Genomic DNA, 15,545 nt, shown 5'->3' on the forward strand with positions numbered 1-15,545 from the left:
ACGAGCACCAAAACGTACTACTCCGCGCATGGGTGACACGCGAAGCAATACCTGTTCTCCCACGATGAATTCTTCTGGTCGGCGTTTCAAGTCAGCGTAAGACTTTTGACGATCCTGTGCCGCTTTCAAACGATCCCTTATCAACTTCACCTTTTTAGTCGTCTGAAATAACAACTCAGGTCCCAAGGTCACCACTTCGGTGAAATCATCCCAATAAAACTGGACTACGACAACGTCGTCTATACAAAGCCTCGAATGGAGCCATCTGAATAGATGCTTGATAACTGTTGTTGTAAGAAAATTCAACCAAATCTAAGTGTTCGTCCCACGACCCTTGCCATTCCATGGCAATAGCACGCAACATATCCTCTAATATCTGATTTGTCCGCTCTGTTTGCCCATCTGTCTGCGGAGGAAAAGACGTACTATAAAGCAACGTAGTACCTATTGCCTGTTGCAAGGTTTGCCAGAAATGTGACAAATACCGTGTATCTCTATCGGACATAATAGTACGGGGCACACCATGAAATCGCACGACATACTTAATGTAAGCTCGAGCTAATTGTTCCATCTCCCAACGACAGTTCATAGGGATGAAACGTGCTGATTTAGTCAAACGATCCACTATAACCCATAACGCATCATTTCCCGCCTTCGTCCGGGGTAAACCCACAATAAAATCCATAGAGATATCATCCCATTTCCATACTGGTATGTCCAAAGGTTATAGTAAACCTCCTGGTCTTTTATGCTCACTTTTAACCTTTTGACAAGTCAAACAGCGCGAGACATAATCCGCAATATCCTTCTTCATCCCAGACCACCAAAACATTAACTTAAGATCTTGATACATTTTATCACCGCCCGGATGGACTGAAAATTTCGTACAATGAGCCTCATCCAAGATACGTTCCTTTAAAGATTCCTCCCTTGTTGGTAAACACCAGCGACCCTTGAACCTCAAACTTCCATCTTCCTGAACAAAGAATCCTTCTACTTTTCCCTCCCGTGCCTGTTCCTTTAACTTCAAAAGTTTCGGATCTTTATCCTGTGAGTTTAAAATTTCTTCAAAGAACGAAGGTCGAATAGCCAATGCGTTCAGACACTCCTGTAACTCACCTTTACGTATCATTTCCAAATTTAATCTGGCAAAATCCCGATGTAATCTTCAACTCCGTCTAAGGCGGACAATGAGAGATTAGACTTCCTACTCAACGCATCGGCTACCAAGTTCGCTCATCCCTCATAATATATGAACTCTAAATCATAATCTGTCATCAACTCTAGCCACCGACGTTGTCGCATGTTCAAATCAGGCTGAGTGTAGAGATACTTCAAACTCTGATGATCAGTGTAGATCTTACATTTGACACCATACAAGTAATGGCGCCATATTTTGAGAGCAAACACTATAGCAGCTAACTCCAGATCATGGGTAGGATAATGAACTTCATGTACTTTCAATTGTCGTGATGCGTACACAGTCACCTTACGGTCCTGCATCAGTACACAACCCAATCCTTTCTTCAATGCGTCACTGTAAACAGTATAATCCAACTTTGGGTCAGGTAAAGTAAGAACAGGGGCTGTGGTTAATCTTTCCTTCAAAGTTATGAAGGGCTGTTCACACTCATCAGTCCACTCGAACTTCTTCTCTTTCTTCATCAACGAAGTCATAGGCCGAGCAATTCGTGAGAAATCTTTGACAAAACGACGGTAATACCCAGCCAAGCCTAAGAAACTTCGTACTTCGGTGACATTCTTTGGCGACGGCCAACTTCGAACTGCCACTACTTTCGCCGGATCCACCGAAATACCCTCTTTAGAAACAAAATGACCCAAAAATGAGACCTTTTCCAACCAAAAGTCACATTTTGACAATTTAGCGTACAACTTATTTTCTCGCAGAGTTTGCAGGACTGAACGTAAATGTTTCTCATGATCATCCCGGTCCCTCAAATATACTAATATGTCATCAATAAAGACAACCACGAACTTATCCAAGTACGCACTAAACACTTGGTTCATTAAACACATGAATGCAGCTGGAGCATTTGTCAACCCAAAAGGCATCACGGTGAACTCATAATGTCCATAACGTGTTCTAAAAGCTGTTTTATGTATATCTCCTTCGGCTATTCTTAGCTGATGATAACCCGATCTTAAGTCAATTTTTGAAAAGATCCCGGCTCCTCTCAATTGATCAAATAAGTCATCTATCCGGGGTAACGGGTAATTATTCTTAACGGTTACCTTGTTTAACTCCCGGTAGTCGATGCATAATCTCAAACTACCATCTTTCTTCCTTACAAACAAAACTGGAGCGCCTCAAGGCGAAACACTAGGTTGAACATAACCCTTATCCAACAATTCTTCCAGGTGGGACTTTAATTCTTTCATCTCATTCGGAGCCATACGATAAGGGGCCTTAGAAATCGGTCCAGTCCCCGGTACCAAGTCAATCGTGAAGTCAATTTCCCGTTGAGGTGGCATTCCGGGAATCTCGTCAGGAAAAACATCCAAAAATTCATTCACTATAGCAATATCCTTGGGATCCTCCTCCTTCTTTCCCCCCTGGCTGATATGACATAAGTACAAAGGGTGTCCTTGCCTCACGAGTCTTTGAATTTCTAATGTCAACACCAAATTCGTCCTGGGCCCCTTGGGAAACTTTCTATATCTAACGTTTTCCTGTCGTGGTCCTTCCAACAATACTCTCTGCTCTCTACATTCAATAGTGGCTTTATATCTTCCTAACCAATCCATCCCCAAAATTACCTCTAACCCTTCCATATCTAATACATACAAGTTACTAGGAAAGACAACTTTCCCTATCTTCAAGGGTACATCCTTATACAGTCTATCACAACTGTACAATTTTCCCGACGGAACAGCCACCGTATAAGAAACTTGTTCAAAAGTTCCTAAATTTAATTCTTCTACTTTACTCTTTGCAAGAAATGAACATGTAGCTCCCGAATCAAATAATACATTCACAGCTATAGAATGAATGGCGAACGTACCTGTAACCACATCCGTCGCCTGGTCAACTTCTATTGTACTGACCGCAGATACCCTTCCACTAGCCGTTTGTGCATTAATTCATCCCACGTGATTGCCCCCACATTGCATTTCTGACCCTTCAGCCCGGTTTCCATCTACCCGGCCTTGTCCTCCATTAAAAGGTCGCTGAAACCTCTGACCAGCATTACCACGATTTCCATTCCCGTACTGTTGGCTAATTTGACTGCTGGCGTTGTTTAAATTCTGTTGTCGGTGTGGTCCACCCGGCTGTTGATTTCTACCCCCTTTCTTTATGTAGCATTCAAACTCCCTATGTCCTCTTTTGTGGCAAAAGTTACATTCGATCAAATTCCCATCACCATCTTTTCCCGTGTGGTTTCTCTTGCATCTTCTACAGAAATACTTCCTTTCATTGCCATCTCGGTCCAGTAATGGCTTAGCAGGCTTCGCGTCTCCTCTAAACTCAGAATTTGTACCAGACCCGCCTCCCTGAAAATTTTCGAAATTTCTTGCTTTCTTATGATAAAAGCCCGACAAGTTCTCCGAGGTCTGACCCGAAACCTCTTTCCTCTTCTCAGGGACATTAACCCTTTCTTTTTCCTTCTCCTTCCTCAAAATATTCCCTATTTGAGACGCTTTCTTGTACATCTACTCTAGGTTGCTTAACGATCACTTGCAATATGTTTTTGAATGTCATACGACAATCCCAGCTCAAATCGCTGCATTTTCTTCTCTTTAGTGGGAACATCATCAGGACAGTACTTGAGATATTCCATAAATTTGTGGTAATACTCATCAACAATCATACCACCCATCTCTAACCGCGCAAACTCGTTCGACTTATCTTTCCTTACGTGCAACGGATAGAATTTCTCCCGCATGGCCCTCTTAAACAATTCCCAACCAAAATACCCCTCAGCCTGCTCCAAAAGCCCGACCTACTGTTTGCCCACCAGTAGTCGGCTTCTGCAACCAAATAAAATGCAGCCTGATTGACCTTCAATTCTTTTGGACATTCTACTACATCAAAAAGTTTGTCAAATTCTCTTAACCAGAGTTCAAGCTCCGATGGTTCTCCTTTACCATCGAAAGTTGAGGGTTTGCTCTGACTAATCCGTTTGCTCATTTCAGATGCTAATTCCGACGTAGACCTCTCTCGTGGTGCGCTTACACTAGATAACGCTTTCACCAGATTTCTTAGCGTACGGTTAACATCATTTCTAGACAGTCTCTTTCTTGACAAAGGAGGCATCTTCTGAAAGCAAAAAGAAGGTACTAATTACAAGAAGGACCTAGGGATTCGAAAGTTCTGGAGAAAGAACAGAATTTGACTTATCATACAACTACTTATTCACTAGTGCCTAGGTTTATTTATTTCTACATGTATATAACATTAGGCTTAAAAAGAACATTGTAAAAGCGACTCAATATATAATACACATCACAGCTCATTGGAAGAAACCATAAACATACTATGATATTTTATTGATATAACCTGATGCGTTTCAACTGATTCCCGCAGGATTTTACATTTTTCAAAAAGATACTAATTGAAAAGATATAACTAATGGAAAAACATTTTTAACGCCAAGCGTCCCAAGTGTCAGCACTGTCATCATAGATTGCTAAGTCAAAATCCTCATCATCTGCATCTTCCCTAGAATCAGAGCTGGAGTTTGAGAGAGCTTCTTCTGATTCACTGTCACTATTTCCAGGGTGGTTTATTGGTACTTCCTCCACGTCTTCTTCGGGATCCTCTTCATCTGAGCAAACCCTATCAAGCCTAGTCCCATAGTCATACAGGTCATAGTGCGACCCCCAATTGCCACCCTCATCCTCGCTAGAAATCTCTATATAAGTAGGTGGTTCTCGCTCAGGCTCCCACATTTCGACCTCGCTCTCCGACTGATCCACGGTTTCCACTAGTGGAGGGTCGGGTAAGTCCCGCTCCTTCAACGGTTCCATGACCACATCAGCGTCGTCCAATATGTGGGGCTCACCCTCCTTCCCGGGTTCTACATTTTTCCTAGATTTGGCCAAACGATGTAATTCATTTAAGTCTAAATCTAAATCATAACATAGCCTATCAGCTTTTGCCTTAACCATACGCATCCTCTCCCTATAATCTTGGATACTTTCACCATCCCTTATTCTCCATATATCAGCATTGGAAACTTCTCTCCAGGCAGTCTCTGGGTCAAACATCGATACCTCGCTAATCTCCTTAGGGGTGTGTGAGTCCATGGGTGTTTTTCCCTTATCCATATATCCTGATTCTACATGAAAATACAAAACAAAACATTACTTATCACCTAACAACATACAACACAAACACATATCAACCAATTTACAAACCAATTTACATCCTACGGACTACTCCCCAACTCTCTACTAAGGTTGTTTATTCCTATATCATCTGAGGAACGTTGGCTCTGATACCAATTGTAACGGTCCGGTTTAAATGACCCGGAAATCCATATGAAAATACAAATTTCGGTTCACTTTTCAGACTCTAGAGAAGACTTTTCTCTAGGACCGTCAACGTTCCGTCGATAAAGAAATATAGATAAACAGAAAACAAAACCATTGTGAAAGGTAATAAGTCAGTGGAAGCTCTAACGTACAACTCGAGAGCCTAGAGGCCTCTAAACAAACTAATCGAAAGAGTAGAAGCGAAAAGAAAACTATCTCTTTTGTTACATTAATACAGAGTTTTTTTTTACTCATAATCTAATACAAAAGGTAAAACATAGTCTTGATTATTACGGTTTCTACGTCGAGATCTCACACCAGACCCCACCTGCAATCATCCTACCAGTCGTCGTAAGACAACACCAGTAGGTTCCAAAGAAACAACTAATACACGTCAGAGACTTCATACAAATATCAATCCGGTTGAATACAAGCAGAAAGTTCATCCTAGCATGCATAGGCTCTATACATTTATTATTAATTAATCGCAACTTGTAACGTTGCCCGTCCTGTTCGGGTCGTTCAAGTATAATCCATTCATTATTAAATAATATCAAACTTGTAACGTTGCCCGTTTTGTTCGGGTCGTTCAAGTATAAAACCAATCCATTTGGTGGAATACACTTGGGAGAGCTAATCCCAAGGCAACCACCGACCTAAGACGTTGACCGTCCTGTTCGGGTCGCCAAAGGCTAAAGTATGCATACCCCCATGAAGACCGTAATGATCCAAAACTGCCATTGGAACAATAATTATAATAGTCCAAACCAATACGTTAACCCTTTTGGGTAATATAACCAAACGTCAACCCCTTTGGGTGACAAACACATAAATTCTCAATTTTCAATTAATTATTTCATATTATTTGAGATGTGTAATCCTTATGTGATTTGCAATGCCTCGATTAGAAATGAAACAACACTACTTGCACAACCACATAAACAGTATGGTCTAAACGTGTACCTTTACGCGCTGCAAATAACACTGCTCAAGCCAACCGAAATTTGGCCCTCTTAGAAATCGAGGTCCAAAATAACACACACAAAACGACCACATATTAGGACGTGTTAACACATTTAATCCACTTCATACTCTAAAATATCACTAAGGCTTGATAACTTTAATTGTTTACATCCAAATCCCAATAGTTCCAAATTACAAATTCTGACCAGAAACTTTAAGGGCCATTTCCGACAGATTAGAAAATTCAAATGAAAAATCCGACTTCGCCATTATGTTCGGAACGTGTCAATTACCTTGGGTACCAAATTTCATAATTTCTAACATCCATTTACTATTTTTAATTATTTTAAGCGTTTAGCGAGTTTTTTACCGCAACGGTGCTTAAAACAACGGAAAACGACTAACGTTTCCAAGTCGGTACCTCTGACGAGGCGGAACAGCTGCTGCCGCCTACATTTTTATATTATCATTTTTTTTATTCATTATTATTATTAGTTTATATATACATTATCAACCCTTTTTAATTCTCATGACCAAAATAACTCTTGCAAGGTCACATTCACAAAATCCTTCAAGAGACTTGAAATTTCATACATTATTAAATACCTAATTCTCTTAACAAATTACATTTTGTAGAGAATTATAAAACCAAATCACCCTTTTTTCTAAAAAAAAGAAAATCAAGACACACACACACACACACACACACCCACACTCAACTGGCAGCCCCCTTCCCATTCCCTCCTTAATTTTTTTTTGTTAATCAATTTATTAATTAAGTGATTGTTTTATTTTTTTTTTTTGAAAACAGAAAAGAAACGCTACATGACAACAGCGTACGCGATAAAATGCATTACCGTTAAAATTTTAACTTACTTTATTTCTTATAATTAACTATTTATAATAGTATAATTCAATATTACTTATTTATTTTATTTTATTATAGTTTATTTTATAATATTTTATTTATTTTTAATTCCGATAAATTACGGGGTGTTACATATATATATATATATATACATATATATATATATATATATATATATATATATATATACATATATATATATATATATATATATATATATATATACATATATATATATATATATACATATATATATATATATATATATACATATATATATATATATATATATATATATATATATATATATATATATATATATATATATATATATATATATATATATATATATATATATATATATATATATATATATATATATATATATATATATATATATATATATATATATATATATATATATATATATATATATATATATATATATATATATATATATACATATATATATATATATACATATATATATATATATATATATATATATATATATATATATATATACATATATACATATATATATACATATATATATATATATATACATATATATATACATATATACATATATATATACATATATATATATATATATACATATATATATATATATATATATATATATATATATATATATATATATATATATATATATATATATATATACATATATATATATATATATATATATATATATATATATACATATATATATATATATATACATATATATATATATATATATATATATATATATATATATATATATATATACATATATATATATATGTAGATACATATATATATACATATACATATATATATATATATATATATATATATATATATATATATATATATATATATATATATATATATATATATATATATATATATATATATATATATATATATATATATATATATATATATATACACACATATATATATACACAAACACACACACACACATATATATACATGTAATAATATCGAAGAAAGGATTGGGCTGTGTACTGATGCAGGTCCGTAAGGTGATTGCTTATGCATCACCACAATTGAAAGTACATGAATTTAATTATCCTACCCATGATCTGGAGTTAGCTGCTATAGTGTTTGCTCTCGAAATATGGTGGCATTACTTGTATGGCGTCAAACGTAGGATCTACACTTATCATCAGAGTCTAAAGTATCTGTACACTCAGCCCCATTTAAACATGCGACAACGTCGGTGGCTAGAGTTGATGACAGATTATGATTTGGAATGCATATATCATGAGGGACGAGCAAATTTAGTAGCCGATGTGTTGATTAGGAAGTCCAATCACTCGTTGTCCGCCTTGGACGGAGTAGAAGAGTTGCATCGGGATTTTGCGAGGTTGAACTTGGAAGTGGTGCGTAAGGGTGAATTAAAGGGATGTCTGAATGCTTTGTCTATTCGACTTTCGTTCTTTAATGAAATTTTGAATTCTCAGGATAAAGACCCGAAACTGTTGAAGTTGAAGGAGCAAGCTTGGAAAGGAAAAGCAGAGGGATTCTTTGTTCATGAAGATGGGAGCTTGAGGTTCAATGGTCGCTGGTGTTTGCCGACAGGGGAAGAATCTTTGAAGGAATGTATCTTTGATGAGGCCCATTGTATGAAATTTTCAGTCCATCCGGGCGGTGACAAAATGTATCAAGACCTTAAGCTAATGTTTTGGTGGTTTGGGATGAAGAAGGATATTGCAGATTATGTCTCGCGCTGTTGATAGGTCGTTTTGCTACCAAAAATAATTCCTAATTCACCTAACTAGTATAGTTGGGTAAGTAGGGTCGAACCACTGTGGAAGGACAAGTAAAATCACAAGTTGAACCAAGTTCACTAACGCTAACAATCAAATGTTGGAAATTTTTGTTTATCTAATATAATGCAAAAACAAGAGATGAATGAAATTCAATAATTAAAAACCTAGGGCTAAGAAGGATTCACTATGCATCGATCATGATTCATGAACAATAATTGGGATAGGAATGAATATAGGCGAAGGAATGTGTTGCTCTCGCAAACAAATTCGACAATCAAACAATAAAAGAAGCTATCGCGATTAAAGCTTAACTGTTCAAAGAAGGAAATCTTTCACTCAAACTCGCAACTTTCGCTTATAGAATTGAGTGAATAAAACTTGCAAATTGGCCAAACATGCAATCAATACAAAACCTATCAATTGAATCACCTAGACAAACCAAGTTTAAATCCTAAAATCAAACAAAAATCATGATCTTTTGCATAGTTTCACCAAGCCCTAGCAATAAAACTACTCACTACGCATATTAAAACTAACAAGAGATTCAAGAATGAAATTCATGGGGGACATTAAATTCAAACTTAATGGAGAGATAATCATGCAAGGATAACGATGATAAACGAGAACAAGAAATTAGGATTGAAAGAAAATACCTTTAATATAATTAAAATTACAAATTCCGATTGTTGAATTACAATCTTCCAAAGCAAGAAATAATAGAAATCCCCATTGATATCAAATCCTAAGGAAAAGAAAAAAAAAACCAGAGAAAAAAAAAAGCGTGCCCTAAAATTCCCTTCAAATGCTATATATATCTCCTTCCAAAAAGATCGGAGGTTACCGGAAGTTACAAAAAAAATAACCGCTGGACCCGACCGGGTATGAAGAAACCCGCCCGGGTACGAGGCAAAGCCAAATCTCAAAGACCAAAGATTTTCTAAGTTTTGGAACAGACCCGGCCGGGTATGAGGAAACCAGCCCGGGTTTGAGAGGTTCACCCGGCCGGGTCTGTGGATACCCGCCCGGGTCCGTGTGATAGCATTTCTGCCAAAAAAAACCTCTTCAAAAATCTTCTAAGTATTGGTTGCTGACCCGGCCGGGTATGTGGAAACCCGCCCGGGTGCGTGTCTTTGTCAGCACAAAATTGATACTTCGAGTAGCTTACGACCTTTCAACTTGCAAATCTCGCTCCGAGGGTCGATTCCTGGCCTAATTAGAGCTTTATTCCTACAAAACAGATGGGAAACAAACACTCCAACCAAGTATAAAAACCAATGGAAAAATGAAGCATAATACGCGAGAAATGCTATGAAAATGCAATGGGGGAATGGTAAGAAATAGTATATAAAACATGCACATCAGCTGTTTGACATGTCAAAAGGTTAAAAGTGAGCATAAGACCAGGTGGTTTACTGCAACGTTTGAAGATAATATCTCTATGGATTTTGTTGTGGGTTTGCCCCGAAAGAAGGCGGGAAATGATGCGTTATGGGTCATAGTGGATCGTTTGACTAAATCAGCACGTTTCATCCCTATGAACTGTCGTTGGGAGATGGAACAATTAGCTCGAGCTTACATTAAGTATGTCATGCGATTTGACGTTGTGCCCCATACTATTGTGTCCGAATGAGATACATGGTATTTGTCACAATTTTGGCAAACCTTGCAACAGGCAATGGGCACTACGTTGCTTTATAGTACGTCTTTCCATCCACAAACAGATGGGCAGACGGAACGGATAAATCAGATACTAAAAGATATGTTGCGCGCTATTGGCATGGAATGGCATGGGTCGTGCGATGAACATTTGGACCTGTCGAATTTTCTTACAACAACAGTTATCAGGCATCTATACAGATGGCTCCATTCGAGGCATTGTATGGGCGTCGTTGTCGTAGTCTGGTTTATGGGGATGATTTCACCGAAGCAGTAACCTTGGGGCCTGAATTGTTGTTCCAGATGACTGAGAAAGTGAGATTGGTAAGGGATCGTTTGAAAGCGGCACAGGATCGTCAGAAGTCTTACGCTGATTTAAAGCGACGACCAGAATAGTTCATCGTGGGCGAACGGGTATTACTTCGCATGTCACCCATGCGCGGAGTAGTGCGTTTTGGTGCTCGTGGAAAGTTGAGCCCTCGATTCACAGGACACTATGAAATTTTGGAACGGGTGGGTATGGTGGCATATCGGTTAACCCTTCCAAATTCCTTGGAAAAGGTACACGACGTATTTCATGTGTCGCAGCTTAAGCGATATCATGCTGCAGCCTCTCATGTCTTAGATCCCGAACCTTTAGATTTGGATACATCCTTGTCTTACTCTTAGTAACAGGTTAGAATCTTGGACAAGAAAGTTCGTAGTACACGACGGAAGGATATATCTATGGTAAAAGTCTTGTGGTCAAATCACGAACATGAAGCGGCTACATGGGAAACGGAGGACTCTATGCGAGCAAAGTACCATCATCTCTTTCAGGTTATCATCTCTTTCAGGTTAGTAGCGTTACGGGGACGTAAATTCCTAAGGGGGGTAGAAGGCGATAGGAATTTCGCGTGAGTGTTTTGTGAGGGCGTAACCTCTTTGACTTATAGTCTTGCCTCTTTATAAGTGTCGTGTTAAGATAGTGTGTGTGTCATGCGTTTTTTCGTTGTCATGCAAGTTATGAGGGCGTAACTTCTTTTAAGGGGGGTAATCTGTAACACCCCGTAATTTATCGGGTTTAAAAAGAAAATATAATAAGATAAAAATAAATAAGATTATTAAATTATACTATTTTACATATATAATTATAAGAATAAAGTAATTTAAATTTTAACAGTAACGAGTTTTATCACGTAAGATGTCATCGCCTGACGTTTTTTTTCTGTTTTAACAATATCATAATAATTACTTAATTAGTTAATTAATTTAAAAAAAATAATTAGGGGAAATTGAGGGGGTGGCCGGTTGGTGGAGGCATGGGAGGAGTCTTGTAACTCCTCTCATCATTGTGTATTATGGCACAATTATGACCATTATCTTAAGTGCCTATTAATCCTTAAACTCCTTTGATTTTCCTCACCATTTCAAAACTTCAAGTAAACAAAAAAAAATTCAGAAATTTTTCTCCCTTTTTGCTCCTTGAATTCGGCACATTCAAAAGGAAAAAAAAATTCTTGTTGTGCAATCCAATCTTTTAATCAAAGGGTAAGTTTAATTGAATTGTTAGTTATAGATTTTATATACAAAGATTTCTAAAAAAAGAATTATATTTTATGTATGATGATATCCTATGACTTATAGGTGGATTGAATATTTTTCTTTTATATATGAAAATTTTCTCTAATAATCCTTTAATAAAATTTAATTTGTTATAAGGATTAAGAAAAGAACTTCTTAATCAATATTCTTTAGCGAAATTTAAATTTGTTAGAAGAATTAAGAATTAAAGTTATAATGATATTTAAATAAATTTTTATGGTTTACTTTTGTCTAACAAAATTTCAATTTCTCTAATAATCCTTCAATTGTTAGATTATAAATCCTTTAGCAAAATTTGATTTGTTTGAAGGATTGTGTTTATACATATACGTTTTGATTTAAAAGGGTGATTTGGATTTATGATTCTCTAGAAAATTTTAATTTGTCAAGAGAATTAAGTATTTAATTTAGTATCATAATTTATGAAATTTTAAGTTTCTTGAAGGATTTTGTGAATGTAACCTTGTTAGATGTATTTTGGTCATGGGATTTAAAAGGTTAATCATTTGAATAATGTATATCTAATAATAATAATAATAATAATAATAATAATAATAATAATAATAATAATCCAGAAATGTTAGTCGTGTTCCGTTGTTTTATGTACCGATGCGTTAAAAACTCGTTAAACGCTTAAAATAATTAAAAATAGTAATTGGATGTTAGAAATTATGAAATTTGGTACCCAAGATAATTGACGCGTTCCGAACGCAACGGCGAAGTCAGATTTTTCATTTGAATTTATTAAACTGTCCAAATCGATCATTTAAGTTTCTGGTTAAAATTTACAAATTGGAACTATTAGGAATTTTTTGAAAACATTTAAAATTATCAAATCCTAGTGATGTCTTAGTAGTATGGAGTGGATTAAATGTGTAAAAACATTCTAATACGTGATTTTTTCGTGTGTGTGTGTGATATTTAGGACCTCGATTCATAAGAGGGAAAATTTTCTATCATGGTTAAATATTGTTTGGTTGCAGCGTTTAAAGGTACACGCTTAGACCATACTATTATGTGGTTGTGCAAGTAGTGTTGTTTCATTTCTAATCGAGGCATTGTAATTCACATAAGGATTAGACATCTCAAATAATTTGAAAGAAATTAATTGGAAATTGAGAATTTATGTGTTTGTGTCCCAAAGGGGTTGACGTTTGGTTGGATTATGTTACCCAAAGGGATTAACGTTTTGGTTTGGATTATTACAATTATTGTTCCCATGACAGTTTTGGATCATTACGGTCACCATGGGAGTATGCATACTTTAGCCTTTGACGACCCGAACAGGACGGGCAACGTCTTAGGTCGGTGGTTGCCTAGGGATTAGCTCTCCCAAGTGTATTCCTCCAAAAAGATTTGGATTTATACTTGAACGACCCGAACAGGACGGGCAACGTACAAGTTGGAATTGTAACGGTCCGGTAACTTTTAATCACAACATAGTATCTTTTTCTAAGAACATAGTAGCATTCACTTTTGCAACAAATATTTTTCAAAATTTCAAAACAAGAACACAGTAGCTATACACAGTCATAGTAACTTTTAATGATAACATAGTATCTTTTTCTAAGAACATAGTAGCATTCACTTTTGGAAAATAATCATCACATAGTATTTTTTTATAATGTCATAGTTACTTTCTTTTGAACAACATTTAACTTTATCTTTACTTATTTTTGTAGGAAATATGTGAGTTGCTGATGCTCATGAGGAGGGACACTCAAGTTGTCTCTGAGTTTTACATGGAGAAAATTAAATTGTTCTTAGAACAAAAACGTTCATTTTCTTCTCCTCCTGTCCCTTTTCCTGATGTTCCTTCTACCTCATCCACACCTTTTTCTGAAACCCAAAGTTTTTTTATGAATCCTACCGTGCTGAATACAATTGATGAGATAGTTGACACGGTTAAATGGGTTACCTCTATTCCAAGGTTGGTGAATGAGGTTTTTGTTGCTGATGAGGGTAATGTAGAAGTGAATGAGGGTGCTGATATTGTGGCTGATGTACTGGGGGATGTTGTTTTGGATGAGGTATTTGAAGATGATGTACTGGATGAGGTTGAATTGGATCAAGTTGTTAATGATGTGGCAAATAATGTCATTGTTTTTGAAAGCCATGGTTATGAGAATGTATTGATACACGGCAGGGCAAAGTGTTCCATTCCTTTTAGAGGTGTGAATGATAAATTTACGTATGTTTCACATCTGATGAAATCAAACAAAAAATACATGAGAAGTCTTGGTTCTTTGCTTCAAGAATCAGTCGACTATTGTTTTGTTTTTGATAAATGTTTCGACAATAGGTGAGTCTTTTTTTTTGTTTTTCTTTTTCATGATTTTTGTTTTTTATTATACTTATTTTATTCTTTTTATTTGACAGTGAATTGCTTGTGAATTATGAGGACTATTTGAGAATTCAAAGGGAAGAGTTTTATACTCTAGGGGATCCCTCAAAGTGTACTCATGTTTCTGTTGTGGATTGTTGGTGTTTATTACTCAATGAAAATGAAAAGAACAAGGAATCTTCCAAAAAGTTCTTTTTTAGTGCTAGTTCTAGTGTACGTTTTTTGTCATTTTTATTCTAAATAACTTTTCTTCTATTTTGAACTATTTTTAGTTATTTCATTGTTTATTTTTACAGCTTGCTTTGTTGTATTTTAATAATAATGGTGGTTCTCAACAAATTGATTTAATATATGATTCTTGGGTCAAATGGGTGGATTTCAACCAAGTTGATTTGTCTAAGTTTGATGTGGTAAGATATTTTTTTAATGATTTATTGTCTTATATAGTTACTATTTTAGTTATTATAGCTACTAATAGGTAGTTAGTACTTGTGCAGTCACTTTTCTTTAGATATATTTATTGATTCAGTGATATATAATATACAGATTGTTGTTCCGATACTGAAAGGCAGTCATACTTCTTACATCTTTTGAATATGAAGTTAAGAATAGTTCAATGGATTGATAATGTGAACCATACTGCTATTTCAGAAGAAGAAATTAGAAAGCTAGGTGACACTATGGTATGTGTAGCATTTTATTATCCTGAAAAACCTTTTGTCTATGTTGCTAAGATTATGAAATATTTATTAATAAATATTTAAATGAAACTTTTGTAGAAAGATTTGCTGTCAGCAATTTTTGATGATAAGATGCAAGCTACTGATGT

General features: G+C 35.7%; 2 protein-coding genes across 2 annotated transcripts; both read right to left on the reverse strand.

Moving 5' to 3' along the window:
• Positions 1-1,236: 1,236 nt before the first annotated feature.
• Positions 1,237-2,028, reverse strand: LOC130820891 (uncharacterized mitochondrial protein AtMg00860-like). Its single transcript, XM_057686435.1, has 2 exons — positions 1,546-2,028; positions 1,237-1,497 (listed from the first exon to the last, which is right to left on the reverse strand). The coding sequence occupies exons 1-2, from the start codon at positions 2,026-2,028 to the stop codon at positions 1,237-1,239; spliced, it is 744 nt and encodes a 247-aa protein (XP_057542418.1).
• A 1,658-nt stretch (positions 2,029-3,686) lies between these two features.
• On the reverse strand, positions 3,687-4,276 carry LOC130820894 (uncharacterized). Its single transcript, XM_057686437.1, has 2 exons — positions 3,998-4,276; positions 3,687-3,944 (listed from the first exon to the last, which is right to left on the reverse strand). Exons 1-2 carry the CDS (start codon positions 4,274-4,276, stop codon positions 3,687-3,689), a joined length of 537 nt encoding a protein of 178 aa, XP_057542420.1.
• Positions 4,277-15,545: the final 11,269 nt, after the last annotated feature.

Source organism: Amaranthus tricolor, chromosome 8, assembly GCF_026212465.1.
Source record: "Amaranthus tricolor cultivar Red isolate AtriRed21 chromosome 8, ASM2621246v1, whole genome shotgun sequence".
NCBI classification, from domain to species: Eukaryota; Viridiplantae; Streptophyta; class Magnoliopsida; order Caryophyllales; family Amaranthaceae; genus Amaranthus; species Amaranthus tricolor.